Source organism: Haliotis rubra, unplaced genomic scaffold, assembly GCF_003918875.1.
Source record: "Haliotis rubra isolate DU_JTF1 unplaced genomic scaffold, ASM391887v1 Scf234, whole genome shotgun sequence".
Classification (NCBI taxonomy): Eukaryota; Metazoa; Mollusca; class Gastropoda; order Lepetellida; family Haliotidae; genus Haliotis; species Haliotis rubra.
The window spans coordinates 240715-266530 of record NW_025766381.1 but is presented as its reverse complement, the minus strand read 5'-3'; the positions used below and the strand labels follow the sequence as shown (position 1 = coordinate 266530).

Sequence of the window (25816 nt, the reverse complement as noted above, 5' to 3'; positions counted from 1 at the left end):
ACAGAATAGATGAACTTTAAAACAATAAAATCACAACATTCAGAAGTGAAATTCTTCCGTGAAAATATAAATAATCGTACCGTACTCACTGTTAGTCCTCCCGTTTAATGCAATTAATTTTGAACATTTAAGCATTTCTAAAAGCTAAATGTTAGCTAAAACTGAATCTATTCAATTTGATCTGTTTCATAAATGCTACGTCATGAAATAAGGATTGTGTTTATACATATCCAATATTGCAAGACCGCTCATATCTTTGATGTACACTGACATCATATGAACCACTTCTAAAGTAAATACATCTTACCGTCAACAGACAACCGAATGCCAGGGACAGCTTACAATCATCATATAAACTAAATGGAAGAGCACCAAGTGCAAACATGACACAGAAGTGTTCATTGTCCTGTTATAGACTCCAGTCCACCATGCTATCACACTATGAGTCTGATTCCAGCCACTCAAAATCCGCAAGAGCGTTGATTAATCTGAGTACCTTGGGGTTAATCTTAACCTTCTTCTTTTTTCCTTTGTTCCCTTTAGATCCTCTATCAGGGTTGATGCCAATGAAACATCTGAATCATATTAAAACATAATTAAACAATCACTTGAGGGTGTGATTCAAGTAAGGTATTTATTTATGTTAAACACACCGTGCCTGTGTTGAGTGCATTGTATACTCATTCTTATATGCTTTAAAATGTACCACATATGACTAAAATGGCACACGATTATTCCCTTTACTGGGCTCTAATTCATATAATTTCATGGATTTTAAAGAAGAAAAGATGTATCTTTCAATTCTGTCATAAGAAGCAAAACAAGCAATCTGCTTGTATTTTGTCATCCCACCTCTGACTATTCTACTGAATGTAAATACCTCTGAATAAACTCCATGGTTGCTGAAACCGCTGGGGGATACTCCAGATTGAACACGTAGAATGATGCAAAGAATGCAGAGAAGGCATCCATGAAGCTTGGGATTCTTCCCATGGATGAAATGACCATTCTGTCACACATTAACATGTACGACTTGCCAGCAAGGACTGAATCACCTGGAACAAAAAAGTATAAGAGATCACTTTATAAGAGCATTATCTGACTGGCTACTTAGACATCGTTCTGACATTTTTCTCTGTGGATCTAAATTAAATGCATCCGGGGCATGGATAGTATCCTTTAAATTATCCTCAGTGCAACTTTTAATGTTAGTATTTTACAGACTACGAAAGTATGCATAGGAAACTGTCCTTGTGGGTACATCTAGAAATACTGCCACCAACAAAGCTCAATATTACATTTGAAATAACTGAATAAAATATTTACCAAAAACTAGCAGCAGTAGTGATTCCATTCCTGTGGTGGCCTCTACTTCTCCAACACTTGTTGTTTCCTGTTCCAACAGTTTGTAAAAATAAAATGAATTAACAGGAAAACACTCCATGAGCATAATGTCTTGAGGAGACGTTTTGATTTCATACTGATACTGAAAACTGTAGAAAAACAATAGAATTGAATAGAGGTCCATCTAAGTTTAAACTTGGTCTTCAGAGCAATGATAATAATTCACCACCTGCATTTTACTATTAAAATATATCTTACATCAACGACAAAGAAGACATCTTTCTCATTTTCCCCAAAAAGGTTCAGAACACAGAGAATCACTGCGGCCAACCAAGCCTTGATGTTATCCTTCTCACTCTGCCTTCTGGCTTCATCATAGATCATCTGATACTTGGAACTTGATTTGTTTTTAAAGAATCGATTGATTCTTACTGCTTTGTCCTTGTAGGCGGTTCCCAAGGCATTCCTTATGTCGATTTCCAAAAGTTCCTGAGCATGATCACGTCAAAAAGATATGGCCAGTCTCTCATCAGTTCCTCCATGGAGGTCCCACTGTTAATCTCCTTGCGCTGCAGGGCATAGCTAGCTTTCATTAGATGCATTACCTTTTCATTATCAGTTTCAGAGGCGTCAAACATGGCTTTCAAACTCTGTTTTTGAGTTTCCATAGATTCTGCATCCCCTGTGAACAGTGGCATCCAGTTGATGCAGCCGTATGAGTCTCTTCGTTCAGCTGTTGCTGCAGCAGGAGTGCCACCAATATCTTGATTATCTGAACTGTCACTAGAGCCTGAATCACAAGCAAGTGGTCTCTTCTTGCGAGAAAGACATGTTACTTGCATTAACTGATCGGTTCAGATTTTCATTTCTGGATACAAGCTTGTTCAGAATGCTGTCATATCCAGAACCAATAATGGAACCATCCAGGTTATCCATTAGACTATCAGGATATCTCGCAGTCATCCTTTGGGCAATGATGGACATTTGGGGTCTAGTTGCATGATGGGTTTTCTTTCTGACTGCATCAACAAACAACCTGACAAGATCCTGTTTCGCACTTGGATTAAGTCTTTTCCCCCCCTCTCTAAATCATTTACTACAGCATCACTCACATTTTTCCATGGGAGGTCTATTTTGACAGGCCAGTTTGGATCTGTGTTTATTTTATTGATCAATATAGGACTCGGATTCCTGGGTGAAAATGACATGGATGAATTCATACTGGATGAAGGTGAAGGGGACTCCACTTGATGGTTGGGCTGAAATTAATATACTATTTTTATAGGGACAGTTTAGGTGTATTACAGTGAGATTCTGAAACTGCAACCATTTAGCCCTCAAGGCTTAACAGTAATAGTTAAGATTTTGGTTGGAGAAAGCAATATTACACGTAAGCTCAACATACATGTGGAACACATTTAGCTATTCATATACCATCTATCACAGATAAGGGATAGAACTGTAATTTTATTGTTGCAACAGCCATGTCTTGCATGGTATCTACTTATTTGTGGAAGGTTAATAATTCCAATGCCAATACTTGAGTACTCAGACTGCTTCAGCAATTTTAAAGAAGCTACAGGAAGCTACAGGAAGCTGAAAGATGATGAATTAATTTGTGGATTAGCTGTCAAATACATATATACCAGTACTCACACATTGTTTGGCTAAGGAGCTTCCGTGCATGAACAGGTTTGACTTTCCCCACCAGATCATCTTGTGTCACCCACTGCAGGTCATGCACTTGTGTGACTCCTAAGGTATTCAGTACCTGAACAATACTGTTCAAAGTGTCCTCGTCCAGGTTACCAATAACATCATGGACATATCTCTGAAGATGTTGTTCACCCTCAGACATATCACTGGCCATTTTCTGAGTTAACAGTCACTGTAGCAAATGAATGCTTTAGGGAAATGTAGAAAGTCCCTGATTCAAAATAGACTTCCACTGGATAGCAATCTGCAAACTGGGAAAGAGTAAGACACTGCGAACTATACCCCTGATCAAGTGAACTTTCATATGCATAAAGATCCATATACATGTAATTGATATAGGTGCATACAATGTCATGTACCAAAAAATAGACTGTAATTCCTTCAACAAATATTTCTTGAATGCTTCCAATTAACATTTCAAAAGAATTTGGTTTGCTGATAACCAGTGTGTTTCCAAGTTTGTATGTAATGCCTCTTATGCAAACCTTAGTAGCCCTCATAGAGTTTGAACACGTTAAGCCACGCCTTGACAAAACAGCTTGGATGTTTCTAGAATACATTTCTGGGTGGAAGAGTAAGAGTATTTCCACTTTAAATTCATTTGGAAACAAACTACCTGAATTGTATAAGGTCTGCAAAAGCTGGTGTTTTTGAGCAAGTGTTTTTGCAAGACTTTTATAATTGAGAAGCTTTCTTGCACATTTTTTTAAGTAGGCATGTTTGCTTTCAAATCGAAGTGTCCAGAGGCGAATGAGGGGCCCAAACTCTAAAATACGTCCCGGGTAATGTGCCAGATAATGGTGCTTTGGGCGCATCTGAACATTGAAAATCTCTTTCCTTTCGTGCAAATAATCTTCTATAACAGAATTCAAAATTGCAATTTGGTAAACTTCAAAACTTTGTGTACAGACAAGTTCTACCAAATTTTTCATCAATAGGAAAAATGCCCAAACCCTATCCTCTGTATCAGCAACATATTTTCCAACTAACACGGAAAACAGTCTGATAAATACTCAGTTCTGAACTGCATGTCCTTGCAGTCTATCTGATGAAGGGTTGATAGCACAGGGCTTGTCAAGGGCATCAGAGCCAGTATAGGGAAACCCAGTCAGTCTTCTGTTAAGCTGGTCATAGGTAAGTCATTTGTTGGTTTGCACAATGTGATCAATGACCAACATCATATCGTAGGCAAGAATTCCTTCAAATAGGTCATGTGCTAAACAGGGTGGCAACCCATTTACTACATGAAAGTGCTATAACTAAAGATAGAAATTCGCTTTATTCCAGTGTGATTGTTAACTGTGGACTCGTTGGACACTTTCCTGGTAATTGTGTTTTGTTCTTTTCTCACCTCTAACAGCATAGGATTCCTCAAGCATTTCTGATCTTTTGACAAGGCAGTATCTACAAATGTGATTTCCACTGAAACTTTCCACGAAACCCCCAACCATATGGGAACCAAGATTATCCCCTAGAATGCAAAATAAAGACCCAAAAATAAAGAGATCATTTCCCACTTCAAGGCCAACACTTTCAAGATGTTTCAAATCCTTCACCAATTTACCAAAAACTCTATCTGGACCAAATTCTTTCATGTCCCTTTGACGACAAAGTATAACCAACTGCATTTGGTCAGTTGTGGAACGCTTGAAAGATGGAAAATTTCCAAGAGTAAAATATACTCCTACAAGTTTGTGCTTTCTTTTAGCTGAACCCAGGGGATTCACAACTTCAAAGGCATCCTGGTACAAAATTATCTTGAAAGAGTCCATGTGTGTTTGAAAGAATTCGTTGTCTTTATACAGTGAACCCTGGTGAATGTCATGCAAACGTGGCTGTTGCTCACCACTGTCAATAGGGCTTGACATATGTGATCTGTGGTAGGTATATATATTGGACAATGTTTTGAGGATAGGGACATACTGAAATGTTCGCTCCCTGCCACTTTCTTCACTGAATCCCAAAACTACTTCTTCTGGGGGGTACATATGGGAAGTTATGTTTGTAGAAAGTTGACCTACACTTTGCAGATCTTAATGGACCTTTATTGCACATAGAAAATATATCTGATGTGCTCATGTCTTTTCTGATGTCATCAATGATATCATCTGAAATCCCATTTGACTGAAGTCTCTCTATGATTTGACTCTCAACATAATTATTGCTAAGTTCATGAAGTGATTGATATCCTGTTAGAATATCTTGAATCAAAGATACAGGAAGCAAGTGTTTTGCTTCTAGCTTTAAATAGAACTGGGCAATATTTTTAAGGTATTGGTTTTGTGTGGTCTCATCTAAATCAACATCCCCCCGTTTCACTTTCTTCAAGATCAGCTTCAACCAATCTGTTGTCTGTTTGTAAAGATATGCAGCACTGTCCTTCATCTGTATTTGTATGTGTTTTATTTGCTTCAAGAACTGAATCTGATAACTCCGATAATGTGTGGTGCTTGTGCTTTCTACTTATATGAGATGAGAATGTTGATTTATGTACAATTTTGGTATTACATGATCTAAATGGACAAACAATGGGATCCCTTCTGTCTAAATGCTGACGCAAATGTTTCAAGAGCTCCTCGATACGAGAGAATGTACTGTCACAAAAGCTTTGCCTACATACAAGATGTACATTCACATGTGACTGGCCATTTACTGACCTTGACTGACTCGTGTTTGTGTTGCGCCCATGATCACGCAGTACGTGTGCTCGAAACGCACTGTACGTGTGAAATTGTCTTACACAAAGCTCCTGACAACATGGAAACACAATGTTTGGTACGTTTCTGTGTAAACGATAATGTCTGACATACTGACGTAAGATAGAGGTCTCAAAAGTACATTCTTTGCAACGATACGTCATTACATTTGTCAAACACAAAAATACAGTTGGAAACAATAGAAAAGCTAAATAGTGAACATGTAAGTTCTTAATCTGCATACTCTAGACATCGTATAGTACAAATTACCAATAGATGAGTCTTGTGGCAGCTGATTCTGGAACGATTCGTCTTCGTGTAATCAAACCCAACGTAAACTGGCGGCGGCGTAAGTGACAGTATCCCACAATGTTTTGGGGTTAAACGGTATTATACCGTCAGAATCATTCACTACAGTAAATTGCCGTATATCCCACAATGGTTTGGGGTTAAACGGCGTTATCCCGTAAATTATTGACGTTAACGGCATTGCACCGTGCCACTGACATAACGTAATTCTACCGTCGCATTTTCACGTGATGTTACCGCATATTTTACGGCAAAGTTTTATCGACGTTGGTTGCAACGCAACAGCAAATCTTTCAGCATACATTTGCATGTTAAAGTGGTAGTCATTTTTAATTACTTTGAATATGTAATACATTTAGATAACAACAACAAATGTTTCATCATTTTCATCATTTTCTCTTCAACTATATCTGATATTATTATCAGGGTGCTGTTGTACAGAACAGCCTTAGCGCTAAGTCGATCGTAAGTCTATGTTGAGGTATGGGTCTTGCGATCACCTTAGCTCAATGGTTGCTTTGTACAACGGCACGCAGATGTTTTGTTGCCTCTTCACCTTCCGTAAGAGTCCACCCAAAAAGTAAAAAAATCCACGCTTCCACAAACCTACCAGTAAATATGCAATGGATTCGCGTCATGTATAAGACCATGTAAGTCCGTCCGTCATGTTGCGTTTCCGAATCCAAAGTCTGCGTGCCGTTAACGAATTGTAACGAATGGTACAGGTAATTGTGGGTCCAGTTTGTTGCTAAGGAAACACCCAAACCCTATCAGTCACGCGCACGTGTGTTTCTGGGTGGTGGTGCTGAGGTCTGGTGCATATTTCACGTGCATGCGTGTGAACGTGTGAGCGTGCGTGTTTTTTATATGCCGCTTTATTAACAGTTCCATCTTTAAGGTATATACATGAAATGACTAGGCTATCTAACCACGGACTTCTCTTGGCAGATAGCAAAATAAATCAGTTGATCAGTATTAGAAAATAACACAAGTCAGTTCTCAGTGTGCCGCGCAGGACAGAACGGGGTTTGGGGGTGGGGGTGTGTTCACCCATTTTGTTCAGGGGAGCTAAGGGGGTCAGCATTTTTGTACACACGCACTATGTTTAATATGATGCTTAGAAATTATGGGAAGGGGAGATATAGATATCTATAGATAGATATTGTACATGACATGCAGGGTGGGCGTCACTTATTTCGTACATACACTTTAAGGGTAATTCACATTGCACATGCTTCTTCATAAAAATCATCATCACCCCCAAGCCATAGATTATGAACGGTCCCTAAGGGCAGCTATACGAAATCGAATAGAATCTATCGACAGTTTATATTGCATCACATTATTATGATCATTTGTTCGTTTGAATAAGTCTATCAGTAAATTATGCATTGAGCACGCTCTGAACCCTGTCAACATATGCATATTATTTGGGGGATGGGGGTTGGAGAATGGTGAAAGGAAATCTTTCTCAGATCATGCAACGAAAATTCACATCAAAATGTCTTGTGCAAGTCTTTGTTAAGGATGAAATTGCATATAATTTATTTCAACTTTTATTTATTTACAAAATGTGTAACTTCACTAATGATTCTTTGATGGGACAATTAACAAAACTGCACTCATTCTTACACTTGTTTGGAAGGGATGTGATGATTCATGTCTCTTAAAGGTTAAAATGTTACATACAAAAGAAGTAATTTAGTAAGGACCATTTAATTATGAAATAAGATATAATTTTAATGGAATTTGCAGAAATTTCATCTTCGAAGACTGGGTGGCATCAATGTTGTGGATCACATAAAAGGAGCAATGCTAAGGGGTAACAAGTTTTTAACATTTCACTTGTTTCCAGTATATCCACCACAAAGGTTGATCATGTAAGAGAATAATTTGACAATGATATCTCCCGGAGATGTTTAGTTTAATGAGCACTCCCTTGCTTGGCGCCATATTGTTTTTCGCCGTACAGAGCTGGATGCGAGATAAGCTTTGTCGAACGTTAGCGCGCGCAAAGGGAGCCGGGAACCAGCTTAGATGCGAGAAAGCACGAGAGAGGACAGAAGTCATAAATTTATAGAGATCTATAGATGTTTATTACTGGGAGACACACTCTTCAGGTATTTGGTCAGCTGTAGAATTTGAATATGATGTTTCTTTATCATTGTCAAAGTGTAGGTTTTTCATTATTTTGCATTTAAATGTGTGTGCAGTGAAACCTACTGAGATTTGGAAGAGTCCATTATTTGGAGTACAGGCATTGTTAGATATCAGCATTTTATGTACATGTTCCCTTGTCAAGATCATCTACCGAGTATATTAGAGAGAAAGTGTATATTTGTAGTGTTTTAAATCAGAGTTATTTTCAGTGTATGACCTACATTTCAATATGTTTTGGCCACCTGTCACCCCTTTGGTCAAATAGAGTAGGACTTCCATTTCTTGGAATTGAGAGTCAGAGATACACTGTTTCCAAGAATTTGCGTGTGCCAGCGATGTTTGTTTACGAGTACATTTAAGTCTTTTTGAGTGTAGATGTATTTCAGAGTTGTAAGAGATGTTATTCAGTGTCGTATTATTCAGGGTATGATAGATTATTTCTGGCAGTGTAGAGTTTAATCTCATTATTTTATTGTTCATGATTCAGAGAAGCATAGTTGTGACGTCGCAGATATTATAGGCACACATAATTCATCATATGAGAGATTTTCTTAGCGTTCCTATAAGAGATTAAGTGTAAACATTTCTGAATTATGAAGAAGTTATTTATCTGAGTTTTATGAGTGTACAAATGACAAAGAGAGACAGAGTAGGTAATAGGGAATCTATTGTATACTTATGAGAGCTCATTATTGTTTTCAGAACTCCAATTTCCACCTTTTCAAGATAACAATACAACAGTTAATAGTTTTTCTTAATTTGGAATACTCTTTTCTTCTTACTGGAATTATACGTCCAACTGACATAAAACTTTAATGAGCTTTATATTGAATGTGGAATTTTAACCAAGTATTTTATCAGGTAAATATTTTTACTGCAATTTATGTTTGAACACTGCTTATTGCAGGTAGCTTTTTGGGTATTTTAGCTGGATGCATGAGTTTGGTGCTACTTTAGTGTAGTTTAAAGATGAAGTGCGAGTCTATTTACATGAAAGCGTAGTACCTCCCAGACACAACCACGGAACAACCCATTTTCAAGGTTAATAATATGTCAAACTTTAACATTGATTCCACGTCGGATATCTACGTCTAAAATACTTTCATATACAACCTTTTTTCAACGTTGATAATAGGTCAAACTTCAACGTTGATTCCAGGTCGGATATCTACGTCTAAAAAACTTTCATATACAACCTTTTTCAACGTTGATAATAGGTCAGACTTTGTCGTTGATTCCACGTCGGACATCTACGTCTAAACATTTTTCATATACAACCTACTTTCAATCTACATGTAATTTCAACGTTGAGGACCAACCTATTCTCAACGTTGAAACAGCGTTGATGTGCCTGCTGGGATATGACTGCAAAAAAAAATTATGTCTATCTTGAAATGATTCTATTCAGAATAAAACCAAAATAGCATTATGAGGAAGTGATGCAACCATTTGAATAGAAAAAAATTGTTGTGTAAGCTTACTTACATATCAGTGTTTCCGTTCTCTGGCATATGCCGGCTTTTTGCTGGTAAAAGGGGTCCAGGACCGATAAATTCAAATGCTGCCGGTCCTCGTGTCCGGTAAACATAAAATCATAAAATGCATAATACAAGTCATGCCATGTATATCAACGTCAACGAGAAGTCGTTCAAGAATAAATTCTATCTAAATATAGTTTCGAGAACTTATGATTTCATCTCGTAAACAAACCAAATCATGTGACGTAATGTACGAAATGTGATTGGTCAATGCTTCGTCAGCCATTCTGAATAATTTGTGTGTTCTTTGTATCTCGTCCCATTATAATAATATGTAGGCTTACGAATTGTCGCGGAAATGTACGATCGTATCAGATTGTTAAAAGCACATGGTGACTGTCAAACGTGAAAATGGCCAGTAAAAAGCAGACGATGCTTTCCACTTTCTTCTGTGGTAAAGAAAGGTTTGTGAATCGGAAGACGATCAAAATGAACTGAGAACAGATGTAGAAACCAGTAAGCGACACAATAAAGGGGAAAGCCTCTGTTCAAGTGGGAACTCTAAAGCTAAAACTTGCAATACTAAAATACGCAAATTTAATTCTGAGTGGCTGACAGAGTTCAAATGGCTTCGTTATGAGGATCACAGTGGAAGTGTTTTAATGTTCTGTAAAATATGCGAACATGCAGCAAAAGTGAATGGATTCACCGGAGGATGTATAAATTTGAAAAAGTCTGCATTGAGAGAACATCGTGACAGTGCATCCCATCGTCATGCTGTAACAAGAAGTTTTCATCAAAATGCAATGACTACGCATCTAAACGCTGCAACTGAGAAATCTGATGCAAAGTTAACAGCTATGATGAGAACTGTATTATACATGGCACAAGAAAATTTTACGACTGTTAAATTTTCTGGATTGATCGAGTTACAGCAAAAAAATGGCTGTTCAAGTTTGACTGGTGATGTCCACACACATTCCGATAGCATTGGAGAAATGGAAGATGCGTTGCTAAAAAGTACGGTGAATGAAATGAAAGACAAAATTTCTAAAAGTGAGTTCATGGGAATCATCATTGATGAGACTAAATGTGACAGTTGAAAATTTTTAACGCAAATGGGCTGCCAGAAACACTATTTATTGGAAACTACTCCGTTCACAGTGGTACAGCAGAATGTGTGACAAATAAAGTGCACGAAGTACTTGCAGAATGGAATATTCCTCTTGAAAAGGTTATTGGACTGGGTTCAGACGGTGCAGCCGTTATGACGGGGAAGAGAAGCAGTGTTGGTCTTAGAATGAATGAATGGTCTTAGAATGAATGGTCTTACATGATCCATGTGCATTGTATTGCACATATGGTGGCACTGGCGTCTGCAGACGCTGCAAAAGTATCTAAAACAGTAGCAGAATATCGACAGACACTGAATGACATTTATAAACTGTACAAATATTCAGCCTCTCGGTATAACCGATTACGCGAATTATCGCAAGTTTTGGAGGATTCAGACTTTTCAAGTGTAAAACAACCATGCAGTGTCAGATGGTTGTCTGTGGGAAACGCCGTCAAAAGTGCAAAAAACAATTGGCCAGCCCTCATTATGGAAATTGAAGAGGAGGCCGCCAACAGAAATAACAGTGCAGCTGTTAATATTCAGAAGAAGATCCAAACGTATTCGTTCAATACCACCACTTACATGCTCTCGGATGTCTTGTACTACATGGACAAGTTGATAAAGATATTTCAGAAAGAAAATCTCAACATTGGCATGGTTATGCCAATAGTAAATTTGACTTGCACTTCACTGATGGAGTTGATAACAACTCCAGGCGAAAGTGAGAAGTATTTCACAGAAAATCTCCAGAAAGGATATTTCAGGGGGCGTGAAACTCAAATATGCAGATGCTGGTTCTAATCGTGCTTTTCAAAACATGAGAAAAGGATTTATTGAAGAACTATGCTGTAATCTACACGCTAGATTTCCAGAGGAGAGTTTACATGTTTTACCATGCCTTGATAAGGTTCTGAACCCCATTCGTTTTTCTGAATCACAAGACGACATTGTCGCATATGCTCGGGATTCCCTTGACGTGTTGATAACTCAGTTCAGCCCTGTGAATGGACAAGAGGAAAATGATGTCACAGGTGTTGTCAATGGCGACCGTGCTAGGAAGGACTTCAGCCATTACAAAACAACTGTCCGTGGTCTTGGCACCACTTCACTAGAAACAAATTGTCGTGCCATTATTATGGAGTATGGTGACATTTACCCAGACTTTGCTGTGTTGGCAAAGATTGCCATGACAATCCCAGTGAGCACCATGGCTGCAGAGAGGGGGTTCAGCCTCCAAAATCTGGTTCACAATCCCCGACAAAATCGACTATCACAGGATCGGTTGAATACTCTCATGACATTAAACATGCACGCAGGAGAAAAGAACATCGAAAAAGCAAGAGTCATGTTCCGAAATAAAAACAGAAAACTCTGAAAGGTATGGTTTTATTATATTTATTGAATTTAAGTATCATTGCATAACTCTTGCATATAAATTGTGACCGCCAGATTGTGTACAGGACCGGAAAATGAAATGATCGCCGGACACTGTGGCTGGTAAAAATAATACCCAGCGGAAACACTGCATATACTTAGTATGTTCTCTTTTTCTTACAGAATGTCTGAACCTCAAGAAAAGGTAGACGTTGGAAGCTTAAAAGACAACTTCTTGGAATGCCCCGTGTGTGTGGAACATTTCAACCAGACAGACCGTTGTCCTCGTCTCCTCCACTCCTGCTTACACGCCTTTTGTACACAGTGTCTTCAGCAGCTTCTTGTCAAGGAGAGGAAAGGTCAGATCACATGTCCGTTATGTCGTCAAGTCCAAAGAGTCCATGGAAACGCTGACACACTCCAGGTTGATGGCCTGAGGGACAAGCTAGTAGAGTTCCTGCAGATCAAGCAGGATAAGAAGGCCCAGTGCAGTGAGTGTCCTGAGAGGAATGAGGCTGTGTCACGATGTCAAGAATGTCACAGCTATCTGTGTAAGGAGTGTGACTTTGTACACAGACGTCATCGGCTTAGCAGAGACCATGTCATCGTGTCTCTTGGGGACCTTATTGACCAGCCAATAACGTCATTTGCAAAAGGTCATTTTTGTCCTAAACACCCGAAACACAACCTTGAATTCTACTGTGCAACAGAAGAGAAACTATGCTGTGTCTCCTGTACAGTTCTAGACCACAAAGGTCATGATTTGCAGCAGCTGGAAGAGGCATCAGCTGCAAGGAAGGCAGAACTGGAAACCAAACTCACTCAAGTTCATGGCCATGCAGATCGTTTAAGAAATAATAAGAAACAAATAAAACGCCAAGAAAAGCATATTGAAGACATGAGGGCAAAATCTTTATCAGATATTAACACCATGTTTGATCACTTCAAGACCGTTTTGGACAAGAGAAAACTGCAGCTGGAGACTGATGTAAAACAAAGAAGTGCCCGTTTGTTATCCATTCTTCAAAAGAAAATGGAATCTAATGACCAGACTTTAGCGGTTATAGACTCTACTGACACATATTTTGCACAGGCCAAAGAGAAGGCTGACGTTGTTGAGATGCTGCAGATGTATCCTGCTATAAACAGGAGCCTGGAATCACTGACTGATACACCTACCAGTTTGCAGCTTGGTATTGAACAAACTATGCTAGACATCAGATTTGTGCCACAAGAAGCTTCTAACATAGAAGCACTGATGGCCAATGTTGGCATTTTATCAAGACCCATGGAAGGCGAGTATGTGTGATGTGTGTATGTGTGATGTGTGATATTCACCAGCAGAATAACATGGTCTAGGAAATATTCATGGAAATGTACTAAAGTAGATGCCTTGAGCCAAAATCATGCATTGATATGATCTCCAAAACTGGGACATAAATAACGAGACGATTAGTGTGGGAAGCAACAGACAAGCAATATATTTTATATTTTAACAAAACTAAATTCTAGGGTGATGGTGTCGTGGACAATATCAATTCAATACCAGTCCTTGTGAGATGCTCCATTTAACTGCTTCAGTAGAATAGCTTCATGAATCAATGATAATTGTTTTTATATACTAGGCACATAAAGAAACTGTGCATTGTCAAAATATTATCCCAGTTGATAAGTACGATAACAATGTCAAAGGTATATAAACTTTAATGGAGGGATCATGAGACCATAACAAGTCAGGAGAATTTCAATTGAAAAGTCAATCACAATGAAGTCACGAGTCCACAAGCGGGACAGGGTCAAACGACCATGTCACAAGCTCAATAACGGTATGTCCACCATCGGCATTGAGAACAGCAGTGCATCGACGACGCTTAGAGCCTATCAAACGTGCAAGAAAGGCTTGTGGGATGTCACGCCAGATTCTCTCAAGTTCTGTTGCAAGGTCAAGGACGTTATCTGGCGGATGAGGAAGACAGCGTAGACGTCGATCCATCTGGTCCCAAACATGCTCAATCGGGGAGAGATCCAGTGAATTTGCAGGACAAGGCAGTAAGTCAACGTTGTGGTGTTGCAAGAAATCCATAGCAACCCTTGCCGTATGAGGGCGGGCATTGTCCTGTTGGAATGTTAACCCAGGGCCATGACGTTGCAGAAAAGGAATTGCCACAGGTCGAATAATCTGATCCCTGTAGCCCACACCAGTTAAGTTGCCCTGAACAATCACCAAAGGAGTTCTTTGGCGTGCTATTATTCCACCCCAAATCATCACGGAACCACCACCACCAAAGCGATTCCTCTCCAAGACACAGGCCTGTGCATAACGTTCTCCCACGCGTCTATGGACTCATCTGTAAAAACAACATTTCTCTACCAAAACAAGGGTCTGCGGACATGATTTGGGCACCACATTCGACGAGCTTGTCGATGACGTTGTGTCAGGATAGGCCGTATGGCGGGACGTCGTGGTCAGATCCCGTGATGACGTAAACGTTGTCGAACTGTGTTGGGGTGGATACAGTGAAGTCCTGGGATGGTTCGGGCAGTCATCACTGCAGTCTGAAGCCTGTGGCGAAGATGGGTCACCCTTATCAATCTGTCCTGTCTTGGCGTTGTTACACGTGGACGTCTAGAACGTGGCCGATTGATGACGTCATTTGTGTTCTGGTAGCGTCTCACCAGTGCAGAAATGGTGTTCCGGTGGCAGTGGAAATGTGCATCCACTTGTCGTTGAGACATACCCTCACGAACCATCCCAATGGCCTCATGACGTTGTGCAGACGTGAGCCTTGGCATGCTATGCGTTTCAATAGCCGTTTAATTTTTTGAACGATGGCAAGGGCAGGGGTTGAGCTTTCCAAAGTGACAGTATTGTGTGGCATTCATTTGCTCTGTTTCTCTTTCCCGGAATGCACGTGCAACAGCGTACTGCACGTCTCAAGGACGAACCCACAGACGTCACGGAACGTGGCACATGCATGCATGTTGGATACATGTCACTAATCTCTGAGTTAAAATCCTTATGTGTCTACACAGGTTTGATAAATTTAGATTTTAAATTTTTGTATGCACAGTTTCTTTATGTGCCTAGTATATAAACAGACCATACTGGTGTCCTTACGCGTGCATATGTCTTCGTATTAATTGATCAAAACGTCCCTTCCTATTTAAGTAACGTTCAAGGACATTTTTACTTAAACGTCTCTTAGTATGCAGTTTTCTTCGTTTAGCCAAGTCTGATAGTCATTATATCACTGGAAAGACATGTTTTCCTCTTTAAAAGAACTGGAGTATACTCTTGTTAATGGAACTTCTAAATCCAACATGATAACTGATGTTAAACAACTCAGTTCTGAGATGGCTGTGGGCATCCACTTTATTGTATTGAAGTGGTAAAAATATGACATTTTTACAACCAGGAATCGTCGCAGAAGGTCTAGTGCCACAACACCTGGATGATCAAACAGCAGGTCTTATGGTAAATATATTTAAAGTTTATTTTTTATATTTTTGGGGGCTAACAGAAAAGGAACATTTTTGTTTTTGAGAGTTTCTGGACTAAACAAAAGGCTGAACAATATTGAAAGTCATAAATTGATTTACTTTGTGATGAACACATCAGTTATAATTGTCGAACGTTTCATTTACCGCAGAAACCAACTGCCTTGAGAGAATTATCACCAGATTATCATCAATTTCAACATACTTTTAAGGACATATTTAGAAACAAGTGAAGAATTCCTGATTTGCTCGTTGTAACATATGAGAGATCACCCTATAATTACATGTCGTTTCTACTAGCGAAACTGCTGAACAAGGCATCAGGACTTTGCAACTATTTTTAACTATAAGGACTCAATCAGTTGAAATTTACTTGATTATTGTTAAACTTATCCTATCTCATGGTATGTACTTGTTCTCTTCTTCGACAAAGCATCAATAAGTCGTAAACGTGCTGTGATTTGAATCAAATCTTTCTGGCCTCAGTCGAACCTGACTCTCTGCACCCAGTCCTATAAATAGACCTGTCAATCATCTCTGTATAGCATGCTAAGCACTCAGATGGTCATGTGACAACCCACTGCTGTCATTCTCTTTCTTGTCACTCTCCGAGCTGGACGTGTTATTCTGATCTGATCGTATTCGTCTCGACTTGGCTTTTTTCATCATGAGAAAAAGCAATCGGCCCTCACGCGAGAGGAAGCATTGTGACAAATGCAACAGTAATTCTGCACCTGTTGTGTGTTGACTGCATAGGCTGGTGCGAAAGGTCTTGTCGCTGTTCATACTTATCTTACCTTGATGACAACGCTTTCTTGGCCTATAGATGAGTTGGCTCTAGACGGGTTGCTGACAGGGATCGTCTACGGTGGTGAGTGTGTTGCTTCAAAGTGTGCCTCGTCTTTTGATTGGTTCAGCGCTCCCCACCAATGTGCCGCTTTCAACCAGTTCGACGCTGTTTCCAATGTGCTGCTCTCGATCAAACCTTGGCCAGTACTGCGTGGCGCCACTTGTTCCCAGAGAGCGGCTCTTCACCAATGCTGTTGTTCACGGTCTCGCTTTCATGGCGCATTTAGTGTAATGCTTCCAGTTACTGATACGCTTGTCTTATGGTTCAACATACTATCCCAGTGGGTCGCCCCAGTCTACTTACCAACATCTTGTACCTATTCCGTGGGTTCGGCGCCACCTGCAGGTGTCAGCCATTACTGTCTCCACTGGTTTTCCTACTGGTGCTTCGTTGGTTGTTGATCTGTACCTCAGTTCACAGTCTCAGCTTCGTTCAGCGCTTGCTACCAATGCACCACTTCGGGTTTCCCCACCTTATCAGCCAAGGGTCGCGCCACTTCCGCGTATATTCAACGCTTTATACCTCGAAGTTCCTGGGGATCTCCACTTTTGCAGAAGCCCCCACTCAGCTACCGGTCACCAGTTCGGCTTTGCCTGCAGTTACAAGTAATGCTTGTTCAGTTGCCAGTGCCTGTTCCAGCCGATGTGCCTGTGTTCCCAGCAACTGCATGTTATGCTTCATTTACCACTGGTGGTAACCTTCTTCTGACTATGTCTCACCCTGGAGTTTGCTGGTTTCATGGGATCTGTCTACAGACACCTCTCAGGCTCAGCCTTTGACTTTGACTCTATAATCAGAGCGGTGGCTTGAGCGTTGGGTCATGAACATTCATCGGGTCCTTCGCTACGTGATGCTGTTCCTTCTGCTACGCCGTCGCCTGCATCTGATTGTCTTTCCACAGTTGAGACGAGCGTGGACGCGGTAGAGACTCCACAATTATTGACCGGGATTGCTAACAACCTTAAACTGCCTAGAAGCAAATCACATGCGGACCTTTTGTCCTCCATTGACATGAGTCAATGGGACTTTAGCTCAATCATGTTTCCGCCTCGCCCATGCATTACACAGCTTGCTGACTCTTTGGATGAGGCGTTTGATAATTTGTGGAAAGTCAAGGATGGTTTTGCAGCTCCGAGGTTTAATCTTGCATCGACCCACGTGCATGGATTTGCCAACTTGATCACATCACCTTTGGTAGATGATGACATCTCTTTACTGGCTACAAAGCAGTGTTCATACCCTCCCTTCCTGTTTGAGGATCAGGAGCTTTCTCATCTAGACACCTCTGTCTGCAAGATCTTGACTCCCTTCAATATGGTCTTGACAATTCGTTGGAGGTGGTAACCATCCCTGCGTCCATGGTCCTCATGCAATTTCAAATTATTCTTGATCAAATGGTACATTTTATCTCCTACCTAATATGCGTGTTAGGGCGATCCTTACACCTATCTTCCTGGGGAAACAGGTTTTGGACTGATCTGATTCGTCAGGCTTGGTCGGGTCGTACGTTGTTTAATGGAGCTATTAGGGAGATAGCCATGATGGTTGGGCAGGAGGTTCACCTTCAGGTTTCGATGCAGTTGTTGACATTCCAACGCATGTAGGTGGAGGATTCCATGCTTCATCGCCGCCTGCTACCTAGTGTTCCTAACAACACTGACCCCACTGCTTTTAGTGAAAGGGTCTTCTCCCAAGGACGCTCCGATGCCAACGCGTCCTTCACTGGTCTTTTCGCCTGGCTGCCAAGCCTCACCAGCCCCCCGCGTCAGGTTCTGGCAAGCAGTGACTTGATGATATCACAGACGATCAGGGACCTTCCGTCCCCAGTCAGGTTCGTAAGTTCTACTCTCCAGTTGACGGAAGACTTGGGACTTATGCTCGCAATTGGATCATTTTGGAAGACCCTTTACGCATACGTCAACGATAGCCGTGGTTTCTAACTTCCTTTGATCGCCACTCTCCCATTGACTCAAGCTTACCCTCACGCGATTAGTTTCCCTTCTGCTCTCCCCGCACTCCATCCCCATCTACAGTGGTGGTTGGATGAGTTGAATGTTTGTGGCAGAGTCTCTTTTAGGCCGTTTGCTCCAGCACATCACCTGTATGTAGACGCATCTCTACAGGGGTGGGGAGCTCACCTCCTCGATCATCAAGTGGCAGGGCTCTTGCAGACCGTGCATGTCACATCAACGTTCTCAAGCTCAGGGCAGTCATCTTGGCCATCACTCATTGGCAACACCTACTTCAATCAACCAGTCTTTTGATTCTGTCGGACAACGCGGCAGTCGTGTGGTACATCAATTGCATGGGGTCCATGGCATTTCCTTAGCTCCTTTCATTGAACGCAGCAGTTTTTCCGCTTCGGTGAACTCTTCAAGCCAACATCTCGGTCCAGGCCAATCACACTCCCAGGGTGAAAACGTTATTGCTGACTCTTCTCTGTCCCGCTTTGGCTCACTCATTATCTCGAGCACGGAGTGGAAACTACATCCCGCAGGTTTTCCAAATTCTTTCCTCCCGATGTGGTTTCCCGGACAGCTCCACCTCTTCAGCAACTCATTTCAACACTCAGCTTCCACAGTTTGTGGTAGAGACGCATTCTGATCCCCTGCCTGGGCACACAATGTTCTTGCCATCCCCAGGGAGAACTCTTAAATGCGTGCAAGCAAGCTTCCGCTAGAAGTGGCACTTCTCTTCCACGGTGCATTCTCAAGTTACGTTTACGATGCAGCTGATGATACTGATTTTGGTAGAAGGCCCTACTGGTCGGGCCAGAAGTTGGTTCCTTGATCTGCAAGGAATGGCTTCGACTCCAAATCCCCGCATTCACTTCCAGGCTGCACCCCATCTTCTGGTTCACCCTCACTCAGATCAGCTGCATTGGTCTCCGGACATGCTCCATCTGGCACGCCTGGCACAACGACATAAATCGTTGATTATGAGTGAGTGAGTGAGTGAGTTAATATTTATCGTCACATCGGCAATATTTCGTTTTGCTATCGCGGGACGAGAACAATTAATTGGTACATATAGTAAATAATAGAAAATTATAAAAGCCTCGGCCTACTCTAAGGACAAAGTAAAATAACTAGATTATCACAGAGAATAATTTAAAACTAGTAATTAAATTCCAAAACATTTTAACCATAGGGGACAAATACAATCTAAAAAATGGGCTATAGATCGCTAACAACTGAAGGTAGACGCACCATACTAGGGACCATGGGGACTTCATAGTACATTTGCTTCCCTGCATGGGCCCTAGCTGGATTTATATCATCATCCCTCAACCGCTAGCAATTAACGATATCTAGCCATACATTAAAATTACAAATATTCTAATGATTAAAAAATCGGAAAGTTGAAACTGACTTTGAATGTTTTGGGATCTCTACTGCACTTCCTCAGGGGACAATAATTTCCACAATACTTCAACCCCCTTGAGAGTACAGCCACTTAACAATCTAAGTTATCAATCAAACTACCAATCATATTAAAACACAGCTATATACATAATATATTAATCAAAATTCATTAATGAAATCAATTTCTTTTAAAAACCAAGAATTAAAATGAAGATGAAACAGAATTAAAAAGATCCGGTGAAGAGTTTTAACATTGAATATTTATCCCTTTTTATGATGGAGATACCAACACAGTCAAGCAGGAGATGCTTTGACTCGTGACTCTCTCATCACAAGGATACAAAACGGAGTGGATCTTCGGGCTTTCAATGGAATATTCATGAGTATATCTGGTATACAATAACGCTACACGCACGATAATGACCTCCTCAAATCTGACTGACAACCTCCAAAGTAAAGTGTAACCAATGTAGGGTTTTATTGCATGTAATTTGGTTGATTACCTTACTTTCTGGTGTCCTTCCATCTTCTTTTGCATTAGATCACTTGATGTAAGATCTAATGCAAGCTTTGTAATCAGAGTATGTGGGAGCAGAAGTGGTGTCCACAGATTTGTTGAGTGCTGCCTTAGCAGCAAGATCAGCCATTGTGTTCCTGCAGAAATGCCAACGCGGCTAAGCAACCAACAAAGATCATAGTCGCATTGGCCAGTAGCAAGCCTATTATACAATTCAATAATTTCTAATAAAAGTGGATGTTTGCAAGAAAGATTTTTAATCGCCTGAAGACATGAAAGAGAATCTGTAAAGATGATATATTGTTTATGTTTGGGATGTCTTTCAATATATTTAAGAGCTGTTAAGATGGCGTTTGCTTCTGCTGTAAATATAGAGCTGTTATCCGGTATTCTAGAAGATATTGTTCGGGATCCAATGACAGTGGCACATGCCACCGCGCCACCATCCTTGGACCCATCTGTAAATAAGGATGTGTATGTAGTATATTTAGTTTTTAATTGATTAAATTCTTGTTTATATTGTAGTTCATTTGTTTCTGATTTTTTTAAATGTTGTCAGTGTAAGGTCAACTCTGCGGCCTAAATCCAATTGCCAAGGAGAGGAAGAAATAAGATCGAAGGAGCTATATGTTCTAGCTCAATGCCAGCAGCAGAAAGGAAGAGCCACCTTTATACAAGAGCATAAGAGAACAAGAGAAGGCTTTTGTTATACAGATCTTCATATATTGGATTAAAGACACAGTCATCATGCAGGGCTCTTGACTCTTATTGAATAAAAGCCTTTGTTACATACTGTAAAGTTAATTTTATAATGGCCAGTGGAAGAGATGGCTCATCAAAGGCCTCTATCGATGAGGCCGTCAACAGGTGAAGTTCTAAAGGAACCAAGACATAGTCTTAGACCTTGGTGGTGGACAGAATCTAAAAAGTTTTAGGGTTAAAGTTGCAGGCTCCACCATATACTTACATGGAGCCATAATCAAGTTTGGAAACTTAACCAATGATCGATATAATTGTTGTAGTAGGGTAGCTCTGATCCCTCCCCACTTAGAATTGGAAATCCACTTTCAGCAAGTCTAGTGCTTTCAGCGCATTTAGTTTTAATGGGCCTTGATACGTGGAAGAAAAAGTTAGATGCGAAGTCAAAAATTAAACCTTCCAAGAACTTGGCTTCCTTTAACAACTTTGATGGAGAGCCATTTAGAAACAGTTCCGGTCTTTATGCGGGGTTTATATTTTCTACAAAAATGGATACAATTAGTTTTGGATTTAGAAAATTTAAATCCATTCAAGACACCATTTATCTATCTTGTTTAAACACGTAAACTGCAGTTGCCGCTCAATAGTATGCATATTTTTACCAATGCACAAGAAATATTAAAATCATCCACTTTAATAGTGACTCCATCGGGATTGAACTTTCACTTAAGACCTTTGATAAACTACTTGATCTTAACACTAACAATGTGGAGAGACAATACTACCTTGTGGGACACCCTGATCCTGCTTATAATGGCCGGGGACAGGGTAGAACCCACGCGGACTTGAAATTGTCTATCAGTTAAAAACTCGATATAAACTGAGGCAAACGGCCTCTCTCAAAACCAAAATCATAAATCTTGTAAATGCCTATTTCCATGTCGTATCACAGGCTTCTTAAATCGAAAAAATATTGACACTGCATGCTGCTTGTTAAGAATGGCATTTTAACGAATGACCTTAACGTAATTAAATGTCGGTACCGCGCATTTTACGAAAACCACATTGGAATATTTGTGATTAAATTATTGGACTCTAAGTACCAAGTTAATCTGTTATTGACCATGCTGCTCATGGTTTTGCAAACGAACTAGTCAAGGAAATGGGCCTATAATTTGAGGGATCGGGTATGATCATCCAGGTTTAGGTATGGAGAATAACAAATGGCATCACGCCAAGATGAAGAAAGCCACAGATGTCCAAATGTCATCAAAAAAATATTTAATAGTGTTTCTAAACAAGATTCAGTAGTGTTGCAGGAGTTGATAATGACCGTTATCGCCCTGTTGCAGCATTATGAGCTTGTTCAAGAGCAGTATGAAGCTCGTGATAGAGAAGATTTCATTATTTTTATTCTTCCCCATTATCCTAATGAAAATTGACTTGTTTTTCTTGCAATTTTGAATTTTTGAAATCGGGAACATAGCTTGACGAGGAAGAATGTTTTGGTAAAGTGTCTCACCCAGTTTATTTTATGATGTCAGATTATCTGTTAACAATTGGTCCCCAATTTTGAGATGATTAATGCTTGATTTGGTAAATTCCTTACCTTTTAATTCTCTTGGATCATAGTTCCATACCCGACATCGGCCCCAAGGAATTTATTTTCAAACGCATTCTTGCCACGACTGGCTTATTGCTTAAATGTTCGGACGTGTTTTACGCTTAAAATTTTAAATTTATCTAAATTATAATTCATTGCGGCTTAATTTAAAAATAGTGTTCAGCTTTTTCCTGCGGCCTTCTAGCTTGTTTGCAGCCGCTATTAAACCATGGTTTTCGTGATATGTGGATTTGTAGAGGACCTAGGAATACACTCATCAGCTATTTTGTGTAGTTCATCAGAGAATAATTGCACTGAATCAAGAGCATCAATAAAACGAGCAGGAGTTAGTTTGTCAATACAGAGTAATTCAAACAAGGCCAATTTGCTTTGTTGAAGTTCCATCTTGATGATGGAGCAACATCGCAGGAGTTATTGTTTTAAGAATGGTTGGAAAAATGGTCGCTGCCAATATTGCGGTCGCTATGGACTGACCATTCAAATTCATTTAACAGATCGGTGCGTGGAGCAGGAGTGATAAATCAAGAGAAGAATATGTGCCCGTGCCAGGATGTAGGTATGTCTTCTCTCAATTATCAAGTAAACATACACAGATCGTTGTTTGAAATAAAATCTTCTAGTACTGTCCCATTTGTTTGTATGAGAATCCACCCCAAAGAGGATTATGACCGCTCAAGTCACCCATAATGATACACGGTTTGGGAGCTATCAGCAAGAGCCTGAAGATCAGTTTAGTGAAGAGGGAAGATGCATGCACATAAAGGAGCATAATGTAAAGGCAATGTGTAAGTCAACCTGACGCAACAGCCTGAAGTGGTGTATTTAGGGAACAGGGCTATGTATAACACCCTTGTCGCGACCAAACAAAGAGCCTCCAGTAGCTCGGAGTCCCCGAGGAGAAAAGAAGTTATATGAAGTATACCGTCGGATATCAAATTGATCTGTGGTTTTTAGGCACGCCTCCTGTAAACAAAATGCTGATGGTGTGAAATCTTGCATTAGTAATTGAAAATCATTAAAATTATTTCTCAGTCCTCTCTACAATTCCACTGAACACGTTATTTGAGCCACTCATGGAGGATCAATTGGAGAACGCCGGAGTGAGGTCTACTCCATGGACTGGGACAGAGGATTGACCTCCATCTCCAAAGGTTCAAATTGATTTGAACCTGTACAGGGACGACTGAGAGGAAGGCATCTCCAAATGTTGAAGGGCCCTGGTCCTTCCTCTCCATTTTTCCTTTTTTCATTTTGATGGTTTAATTTGCTGTGATGCATTTGAGGCACATTCAGGTTCAGAAGCAGGATCTGCTGATGGCAGCTTATGTGACAGTCTCCGCCTGAGAGGCCGATGTCTAAATACAAGAGATACCAATTTGAGAGGTTCATCTATTGTAAATTGTTTATTCACCCAGGATATGGATGTCTGGCACGACGCTGATGTCATGGGAGGGTCTGGAGGTATTGCCAATGAGGAAACTACAGTTGAATATGAAATAGTAGATCTGATGATATAGTTACTCGTTTTTAGCTTCAGCATAAGAAATGCTGGTGTGTTTTATTCTGAATTTTAGTCTCACGCTCAAGACCGGCATGATTTGATGAGGCCAAGTGTTCACATCGTGAAAGTTAGCACACTTGATGCCATTCGCACTCAGAGAGTTCATGTGCACCACCACAACGGAACATACCATGGTATTACGCAGAACCTGGCCCCATGACCAAACCTTTGGCATTTGAAACATCTGAGCGGAGTTGGTACATATACCTCAACTCCGATGTTAAAGTACTCCAGCTTTTATACTTTTTGAAGTTGGAAAGTGAGAACGTGAAAACAGCACGTATTTAACTTGACAATTGTGCCATCATCTTTCTTTTTAGAAAAACGCTTTTACTCCTGTTAATTTCTGGATGAAGTTCATGAACACACGCCCTCATCCATATCAGAAAGGCAACGCCCTGTTCTGACTATACCCTGCAGGAGTTCAGAGTTCTGTGCGCCGAGACAACAACAGGTGTATTCACAAACTGTTTTAGTTTCAACAGATTGGACCGATTGCTGTTCACGGCAATATTCCACTAAGAGCGAAGCCATTTCGAGATCGTAACGCCCTTCACTTCTCCACAGACAATCATAAATGCCTCCTTGAGATTGGGCGTAAGGGGTTCAGTTGTAAAGGAGGTCTTCTATAGATGATAACAATGAACCTCGCCACTTAGCTCCACAGTGTCAGAAGATCCTTCATCCGGACGATGTAGATTCTACAAATCTACGCTTATGCTTCATGAACCAGAAGGAAGAGGAAAAGCCATGATGTAGGAAAAGTGTTCAACATCCCTGCTCCCCACCCACCATGGAGTGTCAACAAGGACGGTGTTACAGCCGAATCCAGCATGCTCCACCAGGGTTACAGAGATGTTGCACGTTAATATAAACACTTGAATAGGCCATTCAGACCCAACAGAACAAAATGGCAGGCTGGTTCGCCTTGACACCTTTCTGAAGAAGAACAGAATTAGAGGTCTCTATTGCCAGATTGGCCCATGAGCCACCCGCCTTTCCTGGCATAGGACTCAGGCAATTTAACATGAGAATAATTTAAATGGAAGATCAAAATATCAAAAAGCCCCAAAATAAGTATGTGTGCAAATAATATGTACCATGTAATTGTGGGTTTGGCGTGACCAGCCGATTGATAGAACCGCCAGTTCTACCACCCGCCTAGGTAGCGGTACGGCGGTGCCGGGCAAAGGAACACGGTTCCAGGCTCCCAGTGCCCCTAACCACCAGCCTCCCCGGCCCCTCCACCCATTGACAGGGCTTAAACTCCACGCAAACGGTTATGGACCAAAATATCCCCCGGTCCACAACGGGGTTGAAAGGCTTAGCGTGACTCCAGCACCCACCACGAGGGAGGTGGCCTTCATGGTGCCCGCTGATGGCGAAGGGATATTCCAAGAGTGTTATACGGCACTACTTTCACGTGTGCACCATACTTCCACCCGGGTCACCTATGATGATATAGAACAAACTGTATGGATAACAACTTTATTCATGATAACGACATT

At 40.7% G+C, this 25816-nt stretch overlaps 1 protein-coding gene across 1 annotated transcript in view; it reads left to right on the top strand.

The window, feature by feature from the left end:
• The first annotated feature begins 11637 nt into the window (after positions 1–11637).
• The window catches only part of LOC124278256, a 127486-nt gene continuing 113307 nt past the window's right edge, over positions 11638–25816 (top strand). The window contains exons 1-3 of the mRNA XM_046713973.1: positions 11638–12044; positions 12378–13489; positions 15611–15669. Of these exons, the coding sequence (XP_046569929.1) occupies positions 11638–12044; positions 12378–13489; positions 15611–15669 (1578 nt within the window). The remainder of the gene's footprint in view (positions 12045–12377; positions 13490–15610; positions 15670–25816) is intronic.